Source organism: Triticum aestivum, chromosome 3A, assembly GCF_018294505.1.
Source record: "Triticum aestivum cultivar Chinese Spring chromosome 3A, IWGSC CS RefSeq v2.1, whole genome shotgun sequence".
In the NCBI taxonomy this organism is placed as follows: Eukaryota; Viridiplantae; Streptophyta; class Magnoliopsida; order Poales; family Poaceae; genus Triticum; species Triticum aestivum.
The window spans coordinates 528,416,597-528,432,182 of record NC_057800.1 but is presented as its reverse complement, the minus strand read 5'-3'; the positions used below and the strand labels follow the sequence as shown (position 1 = coordinate 528,432,182).

Below are 15,586 nucleotides of genomic sequence, written 5' to 3'. Positions count from 1 at the left end.
AGGGAAGCTTGCCCCTAGATACGTGGGTCCTTTCAAGATCGTCAGCAAGAGAGGCGATCTCGCCTATCAACTCGAGCTTCCTTCAAACTTTGCAAACATGCATGACGTGTTCCATGTCTCTCAGCTCCGCAAGTGCTTCAAGACCCCTGACCGCACCGTCAACTTCGAAGACATTGATCTCCAAGAAGACCTCTCTTATCGTGAGCACCCAGTTGCTATTCTTGAAGAGACTGAACGCAAGACTCGCAATAAGTCAATCAAATTCCTCAAAGTCAAGTGGTCACACCATTCCGACCGTGAAGCTACCTGGGAACGCGAGGATCACCTTCGTTCTGAGTACCCGACGTTTTTCCAATCCTAGATCTCGGGACGAGATCCTTTCGTAGTGGTGGAGTGTTGTAACACCCCGGATGTAATTTACCTTATACGTATCCCAACTCTTGCCGTTTCCGGCACTAAGTTATTTTATTTCCTCGGGTTCGGGTTTTGTCTTCGTGTGTTGTTGCCTTTGTCATGCATCTCATATCATGTCATCATGTGCATTGCATTTGCATACGTGTTCGTCTCATGCATCCGAGCATTTTCCCCGTTATCCGTTTTGCATTTCGGCGCTCCTATCTCCTCCGGTGCCCCTTTCTACCTATTTTCGTGTGTGGGGGTTAAACATTTCCGGATTGGACCGAGAATTGCCAAGCGGCCTTGGTTTACTACCGGTAGACCGTCTGTCAAGTTTCGTGCCATTTGGATTTCGTTTGATACTCCAAAAGTTAACCGAGGGACCGAGAAGGCCTCGTTTGTGTTGCAGCCCAACACCCTTCCTATCTGGCCCAAAACCCACCAAAACATCTCCCATCGTCTAGAGCGTTCGATCACGATCGCGTGGCCGAAAACCGCACCTCATTCTGAGCTTCCTAGCTCCCTCTAGGCCTATAAATAGACCCCTTTCCAAAATCACGGGTCTTCTTCCCCCTAACCCTAGAATCCTCCTCGCGTCGCGCCGGACATGTCCGCCCGCGTCGGACGCCTCTCTGCCGCCGCCCGCAGCCACTCGTAGGCTGCCATGTGTCACTCCGCCGGCGCCTCCCTCCCCGGCCCGAGCCGAGCGTCGCCCGCGCCCGCTTCCCCTTCCCCCGAGCCGGCGCCCGCCCTTGCCGGACTTGCCTCGCGCCACCGCGTCCGCCATCGCCGGCCACCATGGCTTCCATCGCCACCTCGCCGCCCCTGCCTCGCCGATGTCGCCGCGGCGTCCCGACGCCCTGCAGAGTCGCGCCGCCGCTTCCCTCTTGCCGGATCCGCCGCCCCATCGCCGGACGCTCTCCTCCGGTGACCACCGCACTCGCCGGTGACCTCGAGCGCCGTCAGCTACAGTACCGCGACTGGATCTGGATCGGTGAACAGTAAACCCTAGATCCGGAGGGTAAAGATTTCACTAAGTCCCCAGTTTCTCAGTATTTTTAGCGATTTTCTTCATGTCGTAACTCCGCATTTGTAACTCCGATTTGCACGTGTGGCATATCAAAATGTTCGTCTCAACGAGTACATCATTTCTTCTCATTGCATCATTTTCATTTGAGCTCATCTTGATGCCCGAAATGCTGTTGGAAGAGGGCTATGTGATAAAATTGCCAGATCTGTTTCATCAAATAGATATTTGTCATTTTTGCCCTGATTAATGTGTGCATGATATGCTCCTGAGGTCTATATGAGTTTTGTTATATGCCATGCCATCTTTACAGAGGTGCTTACCATGTATTTTTGTGATATGTGTGGTGACTAGCACAAGCTTGCAAAGTAGTGCAATCGGTAATGCTGATTTCAGGGACTTAGAATTTCACTAAGTCCTTGATCTGTTTTTATCGTTATGCCATATGTTCATGTTGTTTTCTAGTGATCCATGCCTCTTTTGAGGATGATCAGTAAGGATGATTTGTTAACATGGTGGTGCTCTATTCATCCATGTCTTTGTTTGCAATTATGGAGCACCCTACCTTGAGTCAATCGAGCTCTACTTTTGCTATTTCGTGAATCCTGGCAGATTGTTGACTTGTTAGCGATTTTGCCGAGGATGTTGCTATTGATCCGTGCATGCTATGTTGTTGTTCTTACCATGTCTAGTTTCTATGCCATGTATTCTTGATGGGTGTATGCTTAGTTTGCCATGCCGTGCTCTGTAGTGAGTGCATCGAGGGCGTTACAAGTTGGCTTTGCAAGTTTATATGATCTTTTCTTCTTTTTGAAAGGTTGAAATAGGAAGAACACATAATTGTGACACAGGGGCTTTTTTTTTTGCTTTCAGGGGTACAAAATTTCTTAATTTTTCTTTTGTAACAAACTTGTTATGACTGCGTGTAAATTTTTGTGAAGCTACAAATGATACGACAAAATACAATATAAGCTTTGTAGGGCACTTTTTTTTTCCTAGGTCACAACTCACAACACATTGTTTCTTCACGAAATTTTGTGTACACGTATAAAAGACATGAACATGTGTGTTGTAAAAAAAACATTCAGTTTTTTCTGTTTGAGGACTTGAACATTTGCATAATTGCCCTCTTGTGTACAATATGATTGAAATAATGTTTTTTGCTACAACATACTAGAATAATTGAATCTTTCTCATAACTTCTTTCTTTTTGCGGGGGAAATCTATCTCATAATTTCAACTGAGCTGAAATACTTATACAGAATGTATCTCTAAGAAAAGAGTTGCATACGATTAAACAAATATTTTTAGTCCTAAAATAACATCTCTATGAAGCCCAAGAACCCTAACTAGCATTGGCAGTACCGCCATTCGAGGAACCTACACGACTCCACGCCTAGCGAGGAGTTGCCTCTGCCGAGCTTTTGCATCAACAGCATTGCTCAGATAACAATCCTCCCAAAGAGGTGCCAGGAACATTAACCGGCAAGGCATGCAATAAACTGAATGAAAAAGCTGCAAACAATGTAGGCCCGGAAATCACAGCCCAACTTGGTGATCACTGAAATTGAAATTGTTGATCAAGACATTTTGCAACCATAAACCCTACGCCACACAGCCTGCTGCATGCACACACCACTCTCCCTGGAGAGGAGATCCTATCCGTTGCAGGCCTGACCAATGCCGAGGAAATGATGCCAATCGAGTAGAGCACAATTCTACCAGTCTGCCACGTTGTGCTGAAATATGCAAGGCTTGAACGGAAACGCGGAAACTGTTACACACTTTTTGAACTAACAGAAACGATGAAGAAACTAATGAAGGACAACCACGGCTGCTAACTGCAGTGGACGCAGATAAATTGTCCAGTGATGTGCCTTCGCAGCAAACATCACGTAGATGAATGAATCTCCACCGCCGTAGCACTCTCACCAACTTCCAGGAAGAATGTACAATCCCTCCAGGGCTTCACTACTTCAAATCTGCCGGGTGTTGTACGACTTGCAACTATGGCACTTATGTGCAATTAAGTGGAACTGCACCTCTGATACTGCCCCACAATCATTGCACAATATGCGAACCTACAACCAGGAAAAGTGGATCAGCAGCGGCCAACATATTTAACTTTTCAGTTCAAATTATCTAGCAATGAAATTGGTTAACAATGTGCCGAGTATGATGCTCGTATGAGAAAACGACGTGAAACGAGAACATTACCACTTTATCGTCGAAGGAGTTTGACAGAGTCGCTAGTTCCGCGTCCAGTCTTTCCCATGCCTTCGACATGTCACATACTGACTTGGAGCAGAGCGGGCATGCAAATCTAAAATTTGGTTTTAGACATGTCAGCTGCCATAGGCCTAGTTCTACACATGATAAACCAGCGTATATCGAAGGCCAAGTTAAACTTACTGGCAATGCTCCTTCATCTCTTTCAGGCATTTTTCATGAATTGTATGACCACATGGCAAAACAGAGACATCATTTCTCGACTCAAACAAGTACTGGAAATCATGACAGGGTCAGCCAGAAGATAATTTGAAATCAGAAATTAAGCCATTCATCAAACAATATGCTGCAATACAAATGAGCAACTGAACACCAACCTCGAAGCAGATTGGACAGTCATGATGCATGGCTCCTTCAACACATGCATGACTGTTCTTCAACACTTTGGAATAACAACATCCTGCATGAGATACATAAACAAGAAGGGTTAAACCAACTGAATGGAATAAAGTGATTACAGTTATATGAAACTGATTCGTAAACATAAAAAATGACATAAGCCCGATTAAACTGAGATTTTTTAAACAAAGGTAGCACGAATAAAATGTACACTCTTTCAAAAACAGAAGTGAACTATACTATAGTTAAGGCTTTAGAATGACTAAAGAACTTGAGGAATAGACTAATAAATTCGTGGATTTTGGAGTTGAAAGTTGAAAAATACTATATAGCATTATTCACCTAGTAATTTATAACGCACAGCAAAATGAAAATATCTCTGAGAACAATTCTTGTTATTTTCTGGCCAAATCAACTACAAGTCACGAAACATTGTGTAACCGCACAAGTCTACAAACAAATATACGTGCACAAACATGCTGCAGCAAGCCTCCTACATGACATCATACTAGTACATTGTACTTTCAAGAAAGCAATTTTAGACACAGGAGCGACGCATTACCACATTTTGAGCAGTGGAAGAAATTCTCCCTGCCACCAATTCTGCAAAGATAAGAACGAAATTCAAATTTAAACACAAGTTTAAAAAAGAAATAGTTCAGAGAGATACATCCATACAATTCCAATACTGGAAATTATCCAGGAAAAAATTGCATACCTGCATATTCCACACGCATGGCAGTGATACTGCTGTTTTGAGACCTGGAATCACAAAATTAAGTCTTAGCATGGCATACTGCCACAACTTGATCAAAGAAGACAAAACACCCAAAACTGGAAACTCCTCTTACTCACATCATCATCAAAGAGCTTGCACACTTCACAGAAATACTTTCCCATGCATACACCACAGTTGATGCATATTTGTCGTACCTGGCAACAGATAAGCAAGAAGCATCGTCATGATACATTGACGCTATACAGGAAAACACTACTTTTATGAAGCAATGACTATGGTTCAGTCACGAACCTCTTGTTCAGTGCCACACAATGAGCATATGACCTGCTTAGATCAAGAACCAACTCAGCATGACTGTAAGAGTAACGAGGGTTGCAAAGTAGTGGTATACCTCAAAACAAAACAAAACAAACCTGCTGCAGTTCATGGCGTGGAAGTTCATGTCGCCTAAGAGTATCAATTTTAATCGAATTCTGTGAATACATAGTACATTATTTCTCCACATTTTCCAAATAAAATAAAATCCAGAACAAATAATGAGCACTTAAACCGTAACAGAACGCATAATCTTTTACGAAAAAACTTATACACAATATAAGCAAAGTATAAGAGATGTACCAAGAAATAGAACAACGGTTCACAATATGTGGATGGTGTTCTATCTCATGATATTACAGCTCCCAACATGCTGTTAATATGACTCTCTATATTTTTAAAAATCATTCCAGAACAAAAATATGAACACTTAAACCATAATAGAAAGTATAGATCATTTGTGGAAAACCTTACATGCATCCAGAAAAAAAATCAAGAGATAGAACAAGACTTGATCATATTAATTGTCAAGGTTAAATGTTAATGATGTTTCGACATATCACACGATATTATAGCTCCCAACATACCGTTAATGTTAATAGTGTCCTTGAATCAGCACATAACATGTACTAAATCAGATTATTTTTCCACCGTGAGATTCAAATAGCAGCATAAACAACAGTCAAAGCTCTAATCAAACCCCATGTACAAACTTATCATCAATTCTAGTTTCCGGCCTTACAACCACTGAGAATATGAATGCAAAATTAAAAACTCAAGACATTGTTCTTGAAATTGTACCTTTGATTCATTGTGGCAGTGCCGGCAATCAAAAATCTCATTGCAGCATGGAGCTCGTATGCGGCATCTCCTTCGGTAATGCGCACATCTGCAACAGCACATGCTTGTAAAGTTCTCACGACAATAATTTATCAAGGAACTCATTACTGTGAGCAGATTGACTCATGAGATAATAGGACATACCCATACTGCATTAATCCCTTCTCAAATCTTTCGTACTCATCAGACTTAGAACCATCAATCCTGGCTGTGTCATTTCCATCAAACAACGAAGGGCCTTGAGGAAGTGAATCCACATTTAGCTTAGCATGTGCATGTTGAGCAGCAACAGACTCGAGTTGCACGGCACCCATGTCGGCTGTTTGGTAGCACAAAAGCTATCGCGTTGCAAATGCAACACAAATACCTGCAAGTATTATGCATTTAGCAGGATGACTCTCAATAGAGAATGCAGTCACAGAGGAAACCACTGCATGTAGTTCTGGTTGCTGAATACTGCTGAAGACCAGGCATATTGACACAAGACCAAAGCAACGCCGGACTGCTCCAATCAGCAAAAACCTCATAGTCACAGCTAGAAGAAACTAGCTGGATTGTGAGCTGTGAGAAAACAAATTACACAACTGATATCCATCCAGAGAAGAATTTCCAAGCAATTCGTACACAGTGATCCATCTGCATCTGTTTTACCGTGGTGCTGGCCCCCCGTTCTCTGGCAAGAGGAACAGGCAAGAGCATCAAATGCCAGGAAAAAAAAAGTGAAGGCGATGGGATGGTTTCATGATAAGGTTTTGACGTGTTAGCTAGTACCGTCGTTGAATGTTTTTATCGAACAGAAAGGTCCCTTAAGAAGTCAGATTACAAGGAAGCCTACCTCCAGCAGCCACCGGCTTCATCTTGAACGGAAGAAACTTGTCCAAACATTGGTTTAAAGTCGTGCAATATCCGCAAATAAACTAAACTTCCTCTAATTCTCCCATCAAGAACATCTTGAGAAAGCCAGCGTCCTAATTAAGACTTCAGTGGTTTGTACCTGAAATGTAACCTATCTACAATTTCCTACTGAATAGGGATCGTCTCAGTAACTAGTGAAGCAGCATCATTGAAAGAACCTGCATAAGTGAATTCCCCCAACTCTGTGCCAAAGCAGTAAAAAAAATTAGTAACCAATGCTGCACGCAGCAAGTAAGTAGTCGGCAAGTTGCTGCCTTCTGGACATGCTCTCTTTAACTAGGATGCCTGAAGGTAACTTGTCTAGAAGAGTGATAGTTTCCCCTCAACCTTGTTTTTCTTTTTCTTTTCGAGAATGAGCCCTCAACACGTTTTTACAAGCATATCCACTGTTTTTTTTTAATTGGTGAACGAAAACAAAAGCACAAATGAGAGTTGAATGAGGAACCAAAACAGGGGCACCGTTTCAGGCACATGGAGAGGAAGCAAAATGCAGTGGCCCAGTGTCCATGGTACTTTTGGATTAGCCAGAACAGCACGAGTGTGATCAAGAAGGATATAAGTTGCCAGTTCAATCCAAAAATATAGGACGTATGATAGGATCTACGAAGTTCAAAATTTCTGAAATAACAGGAGTCCATTTGCACAGCTCATGCCGCTTCATCGGCCGTATGTATAAATACATGGTACTAGTGTGAATTACTGATAATGCTCTGTGCAGCCATGATCCCACACGCCCAAATAGAAATAGTCGTGGCCAGTAAATAGATGGAACCCACGCCACTGGTTTAAAGTGAACTGGATCGAATTTTCGGGATGCACATCAATAACATCAAGCAGCAGTCAACGAACCAATTGAGGAGCAGGATTAAATCCAATTAGGAAATTAGTCACCACAACCAAAATCAAGCAATCCATCAATCAAGCAGTTAGTCATGACCAGCATCTACTGCGGGCGCAGGCAATCAGAAGAACACACATACCTACACAGTAACACAGATGGATCGAGCTAGCTATAAGATTAAAAGCGGTAACCGAGCGAGCCACAGGAAACCAGAACGGGAAAACGAACACAAAACCGCGAGGCGCGTGACGGACGAACTTCCTAGCGCGCACACGACCGAATCGAGTGGGCGGGACGGCGCGGTCGCCTCGGCGATCGGATCGCGGCTGAATCCTGGAGCGGCGTTTCGGGGAGGGGAATCGAGAGTGGGTCGGGACGAAAGCTGTGAGAGTTTTTTTTTGGGGATTAGTATAGGAGTGGCGTAAGCTGAGCGAGAGAGATTTGTCAGACTGGAAGCTTATGGGGGAGGTATTTAAACGGAGGCTGAGGGCACACGGTTTCCAGAGGATTCGGGTGAGGTGACGCGGACCTGGCTGGCCTTGGGGAGGGGAGGTTTCGGCCTTACCCTGCTGCGTACGTTTTAGGCCGACGAAAAATATCAAAGTTGCACTATCCACCGCCCACAGGCCCACCAGCCCGCCCACGAGGACGCAAGTGGATGGGAGGAGCAGCCCGGCGTGGACTGGATTCGGTATCGTTTCAATCAAGGAAATAAAATGGGTACGTGGAATTATGCCCTGTCACGTAGTACTACGATCGAGTCATCGAGTGGCACAGCGTGCTCATCCCTGTCCCATTTCCAATTTCCAATTTGGGGAGGCATCGACATCGTACTAAGCTGGCCGAGCTGGCCACCTCCAGTTTTGGCCAGATCAGTTGAGTCACGCCACGCAACGCAACCGTGAGTTTGCATCACGTGGATAACTATCGTGGATCCTCTTTTCGTGTCTAGCTAGACGAGCTCTTTTCAAGCCAACGCTAGCTTGCCAACGCATAACGGCTGTACAGTTTCGAGTTTTGCAGGGTGCTCGTAATTTGTACGTGACGAGGCCACTTTTACCTCTTACGTGGACTAAATTATTGGTTCGCCATTATTGGACTTATGATTGCCATTCACCAGCCAATATGAATACGACGATGACGCTCTTGTGTGGCGGGCGTATGCAAACCAATGAATGATGATTTTTAGCATTATTAAGGGAGAGAATTTCTTATTTGGCCTTTTTTTAAATATGTTTTTTCTTTTTGGCCTTGCAAAATCATTTTTTTCCTCTTTGACACCTAAACTTTATTTTGTTTCCTTAATGACATTTTCATCACTTTTGGCCACTAACACAATCAGGTGCAATCCAACAAGTCTTTTTTTACCCCTGCTTTAGTTCATAGGTAAAATGAAGAAGAAACCCCATGACCGAACTTCTCTCTCTATTTCCCACCCCGATTTGATGCTGCTGCTGCTCATGGCAAGGCGGAGGGTGACGGATCGTCGACCTCGGCATGCATGGAACGGCGTGTGCCCATGCGCGTGTTCCAGCACTCCTGGCCGGTTGTGGTCTTCTTTGTTGGTGTTAAATACGACAATAGCATCCCATGCATGTATGCTTGATTACTTGTGCGTGAACGTGTCCATGTACTGTAGGACTGGTGTCACTACATCGCGGTAGCTAAAAGAAGGCATAGGAGTTGTTATAAAAAAACATAGGAGTTGTGTACGTGTGCAACGCCGGGCTACGTACCTAGTTGTGCTAGCTTTGATCGATCAAGACGGATCGAGCCAGCCGGGCTAGGTAGCTAGCTGTTCTAGCTGGCGAAGGCGTTGGTGCATCTCGGCCACCAACAAATCCGACTGCTGCGACGCCGGTGGTTGGCGGCCATGGCGTTGGCATCTGTGGCAGGGAGTTGATACCGGAACTGCACGTTGCAGCAGCCGTGCGCCATGCGAAAGGGGAGGCAGAGGTAGTTGCCCGGACGGGACGACGAACAACAGCGACTACCTCTCATTCCGGGCGAGTGGTGTCCGGCTGCTCGTGGCCAGCAGCATACGCTCTCGTCGTCCTCGTTTGCGTGCCGTCTGCGTGGTGTATAGCAGCCGGCTCGCGCGGTCCACTTGTTCGCAGGATTTATTATGTGTACTGTAGTTTTAAACGTGTGTTAGTTAGAAGATTTATGAGTATGTGTCGGGGTACTTTGAACGTGATAAATTGTACTTATCATAGATATGATTATGCGAGTTGAGCAGATGTTTTTTTTACGAGGAAGTTGAGCAGATGTTTTCCGTCTTTTGTATGCACGGATCAGTTTAGCTAAGGAAAAAAAATATTGAAGTGCATATATATGCAAAACATCAATGAACATATTTCATAAAATCAGTGGTTACTCTTTTACTTAAATATCGTGGACAGTCACATAGTGCACTAGGGGTAAAATGGTCTTTTCACCTCATACTTAACATTATTAGTGACTAAAGGAGACAGAAATGTCATTGAGGGAACAAAATTAACTTTAAGTGTCAAAAAGGGAAAAATATTTTATTTTGGGCCAAAAAGGGAAACAAATTTTAAGAAAGGGCCAAATAAGGAATTCTCTCTTATTAGGGGCTGATGTGTGCACAAGGGCACATCAACGGGAATTTTCTTCAAGGGACAACAGGCAGGAATGGACGCTGATTATAATGATGACGAAGCTTCTAAGGATCTGCAATCAAACAAGATATTGGTTGCTCATATCGACTCTGGCACCCATATTGAGATTTTGCGGAAGCATATCTCAACAACATAGACTTTGGGTTTTAATCATTTAAGAAAGAAAAACAGAGGCTTTGAGTTCGCATCGGAGATGCCAAATAGGCATATGTCATGAGTTTGATACAAGAGTTAATTCATGAACAATCACTCTCATTTTTTCTCTTTGGGTATCTTTTTAAGCTTGTTAGAAAACACGTTAATGATCATTGCAGGAAGTTATGGAAGACGCGATGTTCTATTTAGGAGGTTTGTCCCCGCTATTAATGTGGATATTTCTGTTTCCGAAGTAGATGTTTTCTCTTTGCGAGATCACGAATAACCTTAAGGAAATGCAAACAGGTATGGTTCCTTGTCTAGATGGGTTTCCCGTGACTTTCTATGAGAAAATTTGAGGAGTTGTGGGGGAGTAATGTTTTCGATTTAGTTGACGATTTCACTGGTGGTTTAATTGACAGTAAGCGTCTAAACTGTGGGGTGTTGGCTTTACTATCAAAGGTGAGTTTGGCGATAGTATTCATCAATATGGGCCAAGAACCTTGATAAATGTGAGTTTCTGTCTATTGGCAAAAGGGTTCGCTACTAGACTGAACCCGGTGGCACATAAAGTAATTCATCATAACCAAACGGCCTTCATCCGGGGACCGGGGTGCATGTATCCTGGACGGTGTGGTCGTGTTGCATGAGATTAGATGCTCCAGAGCGGAGGTGTTTATCTTAGACTTAGATTTTGACAAAGCATACCACCAGCTTAGATAGGTTCTTTATAAGAAAGGGTTTGATCCCATGTGAACCAGTTGGATGATATTGTTAGTCCGAGGTGGACAAATGATGGTGAAATCAATAGAGAAGTTGGATCCTTCTTTAGAAATGAGAGGGAAGGGGATCCATTATCCGACTTGTTATTTAACGTTGTAGCGGATGCGCTGGCAGCCATCCTCGATCGTGCCAAATAGGTGGGCCATATTAGTCAGGTTGTGGCCAGGTGATGAGTCCAATTTATGTGATGGTTTTGATAATTATTTTGCGCCTACATGGTAGGCTTTGTGGAATTTTATTGCGTTCATGTACTTCTTTTTGTTGGTATTCCACAGGTAACGCCTTTTGGAGCAAATAATATTTTATAAAAAAAATCCCAGGAAATGATAGTGAAATGATGTATTTAATGTGATAATCAACTACCATAAAAGAATGACTCAAAAGGATCAAAGGAGGGGTCCCTGTGGCGCCTCCAAAGCAAAAGACGATGTTCCATACGAGCGCGCCCGCTCGGATTGGGGGTGGTCGTATGAGGTGCCAACGTCGCCGCCTCGTCCACTACTTCCATCCCGTGAAATCTGATCGGGGATCAGAGGAGAACATACACCAGAAACATACACCCTATATTCCGAAGCGATCCAGAGGACAGATTGGCAAAGGAGGAGATCACCATCTTCACCACCAAGCACAAGGGGACGTCAACATCATCATCATTGTCGTCATCATCATCATCATCACCACCACCATCAGTGTGACGCCCCCGATTCGACCATACACTAATCATACACGCAAATGTGTACGATCAAGATCAGGGGCTCACGGGAAGATATCACAACACAACTCTAGACACAAATAAAATAATACAAGCTTTATATTACAAGCCAGGGGCCTCGAGGGCTCGAATACACAAGAGTCAGCGGAAGCAACATTATCTGAGTACAGACATAAGTTAGACAAGTTTGCCTTGAGAAGGCTAGCACAAAAGCAACATCGATCGAAAAGGCAAGGCCTCCTGCCTGGGAGCCTCCTAACTACTCCAAGTCGTCAGCGGCCGTCACGTAGTAGTAGGCATCAGTGGTGTCATCTGGCTCCTGGGATCCGTCATCTGGTCGCAACAAACGGGTATGAGGGAAAAGAGGTAGCAAAGCAATCGTGAGTACTCATCCAAAGTACTCGCAAGACTTACATCAGATCTAAACTAAGTATGCATCTGTATCAAATGAATGGGTTGTATCTGTGGACTAAACTGCAGAATGCCAGAAGAGAAGGGGAAAGCCTAGCCTATCGAAGACTAGCATCTTCAAGCATATAGAAGAGTACATATCAACACAATGTAATGTAGTGGTAGTGTTATCAACCTCGGCCAGAGATCTTTTCTCGACTCCTTGCGAGAAAGCAATCCTAGAGCCATACTATCCATTTATCATTCACAATCCATTTCTCATCTCAGGTATCCAGTTCTAGTTGTATCGATCGGGATACAACTCCAAGTGTCCGTTACCATAGGACAGGCTATCGATAGATGTTTTCTTCCCTGCAGGGGTGCACCAACTTACCCACTACGCTTGATTAACTCCGGCCGGACACACTTCCCTGGGTCATGCCCGGCCTCGACCAAACAATACCCCGCAACCCGACCTAGGCTTAATAGAGAGGCCGGCACGCCGGACTAAACCTATGCCCCCAGGGGTCATGGGCCATCACCCCGGGAACTCCTGCACGTTGCGTGGGCGGCCGGTGAGCAGACCTAGCTACCTCCTTCAAAAAGGCAGGTGCTTACATAGTCCAACCCGGCACGTGCCGCTCAGTCGCTGACGTCGATTAAGCTTCGGCTGATGTATACGATGCAGAACGCCCATACTATGCCCATATGATGGTTAGTGCTATCAGGCCAGAGGCCCCTCGGATCAAATATCCAAATCGTAGTGGATTAGGAGCACGCGGTAACAAGCAGAGACTCACGAAAGATGTGACCCCGTTGCCCCGTCTCGAGTACTTGCAGCAAGGGCTAGGAATGCCCGGCCACGCCTCGTAAGTATCTCGTGGGCACCCTCCAGGTCAACCCGTCTCCACATCACCCGCTATTAAGCTCGCGGGTACCCCTCAGGTCCGACCCGTCTTTAGTAACATGGTTCATGGTAAAGTCATAGTAACCATAGTAACCGTGTGTCTAAAACCAAGGGGAAAACTCGAGGAATCACCCCCGGTGAATTCCACTCGATGTTATCATCAAGGTGAACGTAAGAGGATCCAGCCTCGAGGTTCACACTTGAGGGGTTGCACGGCAGAGCCGTAATGGAAGTGGTTAAGGAGGAAATCACCCTCGATGACCTCGACCGTATAGCTACACTATAGAGGTTTCATCAGGAGTGATGTAAGAGGTTCCACCCTCGGCACTCGATGGTAACTCTGCAGAGTCGTACAACTAGGAGGGTGATGTGCGGTGTCGGGGCCTGAACGTCGATCACGTTGATTGAGTCATCGAACATAAAGCGAGGCAACTGGGACAAGGTGGGGTAAGGTATGAAAGCAGGTAACAAAAACAGGCTATGCATCAGAGTAGGATCATACATAAAGCAGTAGCAGTTCTAATGCAAGCATGAGAGGGAAAGAAATGGGCGATATCGGAATGCTCAAGGGGGGTTTGCTTGCCTGGTTTCTCTGGCAAGGAGGGGTCGTCGGGGATGTAGTCCTACTCAGTCGCATCAACGTCGGTCTCGGGGTTTACCGGAGAAGAAAAGGGGGGAGAAACAGTAAATACGGGGCAAACAAAGCATCACAAAATATAACAAGGCAAAACGCGGTGCCAGGGGTGACCTAACACAGTACTAGGCGATACTGGCAAAGGGGGGAAACATCCGGGAAAGTATTCTCTGTGTTTCGTGTTTTCGGACAGATGAACCGGAGGGGGAAAGTTGCGTGTTCACTATGTTAGGGAGGCGTGGCGGACGAACGGGTTGCGTATCCGGGTTCGTCTCATCGTTCTGAGCAACTTTCCTGTACAAAGTTTTTTCATCCGAGTTACGGTTTATTTTCTACGAATTTCTAAAGTTTTAACAATATTCTAGAATCAGTATTAATTCGAAATTAAAAGTTAAAATGCTATGTGCACCCAGATCTGTGTACACTAAGGTGTACCAGAGGGTGACATGTGGGTCCAGGGGGGTCCCTGTTGACCAGTCAAAGTTTGACTGGTCAACAGGGGGTGGGGCCCACCTGTCATACTGCCTAGTTAACTAACAGTTTTAGTTAGACTAATTAGGTAGTTAACAGGTTGACTAACAGGATTAAAATGGTTAATTAAACATAATTAATTAAGTTAATTAATTAATTAATATTTTAAATTCTTCTTCTTTTTTAAACGTTATGGGGGCTGGGCCCCGCGTGTCATTCGCCCAGGGGGCTGATGCGGCTTAGCGGGCGCTGGGTGCGGCATAGCCCGAACGGGCGCGGTGCGCGCACGACGCACGTCGGCGCGGGCGGTAGGGCGCGGGCGACTGGACCCGGGCGAGGAGAGCAGGCGCACGGGCGGCCGGTGGAGGCCGCGGGGCGCGCGCGGCCAACGACCAACGGCGACGCCAGGAGAGGGGCGAGGCCATGGCCGAGGTGGCCGGAGCAGGGGAGGCGGTGGCGCGAGGCGAGGTGACAGTGGATGTGGCGGAGTGTTGCAGCGGCGGGCGAGGCGCTGGGCGCAGCCAGCGCGCGGGCTGCACCTGGCCAGGGGCGGAACGGAGCGGGAGCAGATGGGCGAGGCGCGCGGGGACGAGTCAAGTGGCGCCAGGCGCGGGGCAGCGCGGTGGAGCACACGCGCGGGACGAGCGGGCGATAGAGGAGCAGCGTCAGGGGTGCCGGGGCGCGACGGCGGGCACGGGCGAGCGCGACCTCGCGGGGAGGAGGAGAGGGAGGCCGTGGCCTCACCATGCGGAGCAGGGGTCGGGGCAATGGGCTTGACGGAGGTCGGGGACGACGGCGACGTTGGGGAGGTTCGGCGCGACGGGGGCGGCTCCGAGACGAGATGCGTCCGACGGCGAGGTGGTCTGTCGACTCGGGGCAACGAGCGACGGCGACTTGGGGCGGCGGTGTCCAGGCAGTGGGGCGCGGCTCGATCCGGCAGCTTTGGGGTCGGTGACGAGGTGAGGCGTCGGCGTCGAGGAGTGGGGCGGCGCGGTCCCCGGGGAGAGGTGGCGGGGTCGGGACGAGGCCGACGGGGCTCCTAGATCGGGAGGAGGAAGAAGGGGATCGGAGAAGTGGGGGGGGGGGGGGGGGGGGGGGGGGGGGTCGAGCAGAGGGAGTGGGGGTTGTGGGGGAGTTAGGTTTAGCGGGTGGGGGCAGCGGCCTTAGCAGGCCAGAGAGAGATGGGTGGCCGGCTGGGCCGTGCCCAGCTA

General features: G+C 46.6%; 1 protein-coding gene across 3 annotated transcripts; it reads right to left on the bottom strand.

Moving 5' to 3' along the window:
• Positions 1–2,950: 2,950 nt before the first annotated feature.
• On the bottom strand, positions 2,951–8,153 carry LOC123062052 (probable E3 ubiquitin-protein ligase RZFP34). 3 transcript variants are annotated; one of them, XM_044485380.1, is made up of 12 exons: positions 6,781–8,151; positions 6,090–6,618; positions 5,907–5,994; positions 5,204–5,263; positions 5,082–5,114; positions 4,907–4,984; positions 4,770–4,813; positions 4,614–4,654; positions 4,030–4,112; positions 3,836–3,927; positions 3,641–3,746; positions 2,951–3,504 (listed from the first exon to the last, which is right to left on the bottom strand). In XM_044485380.1, exons 2-12 carry the CDS (start codon positions 6,257–6,259, stop codon positions 3,400–3,402), a joined length of 900 nt encoding a protein of 299 aa, XP_044341315.1. In that variant the 5' UTR covers positions 6,260–6,618; positions 6,781–8,151; the 3' UTR covers positions 2,951–3,399. The 3 variants fall into 3 exon arrangements, with proteins under 3 accessions (XP_044341315.1, XP_044341316.1, XP_044341317.1); XM_044485381.1 differs by having other exon boundaries at positions 6,090–8,151; XM_044485382.1 differs by lacking the exon at positions 5,204–5,263 and having other exon boundaries at positions 6,090–8,153.
• Between the last annotated feature and the right edge of the window lie 7,433 nt (positions 8,154–15,586).

Coding starts and splice junctions, on each gene's coding strand:
- LOC123062052 (XM_044485381.1), bottom strand. CDS start 6,259: ATGGGTGCCGTGCAACTCGAGTCTGTTGCTGCTCAACATGCACATGCT. Junction 5,995..6,089: donor AAGGGATTAATGCAGTATGG/GTATGTCCTATT, acceptor GTGCTGTTGCAG/ATGTGCGCATTACCGAAGGA. Junction 5,115..5,203: donor CACGCCATGAACTGCAGCAG/GTTTGTTTTGTT, acceptor TGATCTAAGCAG/GTCATATGCTCATTGTGTGG.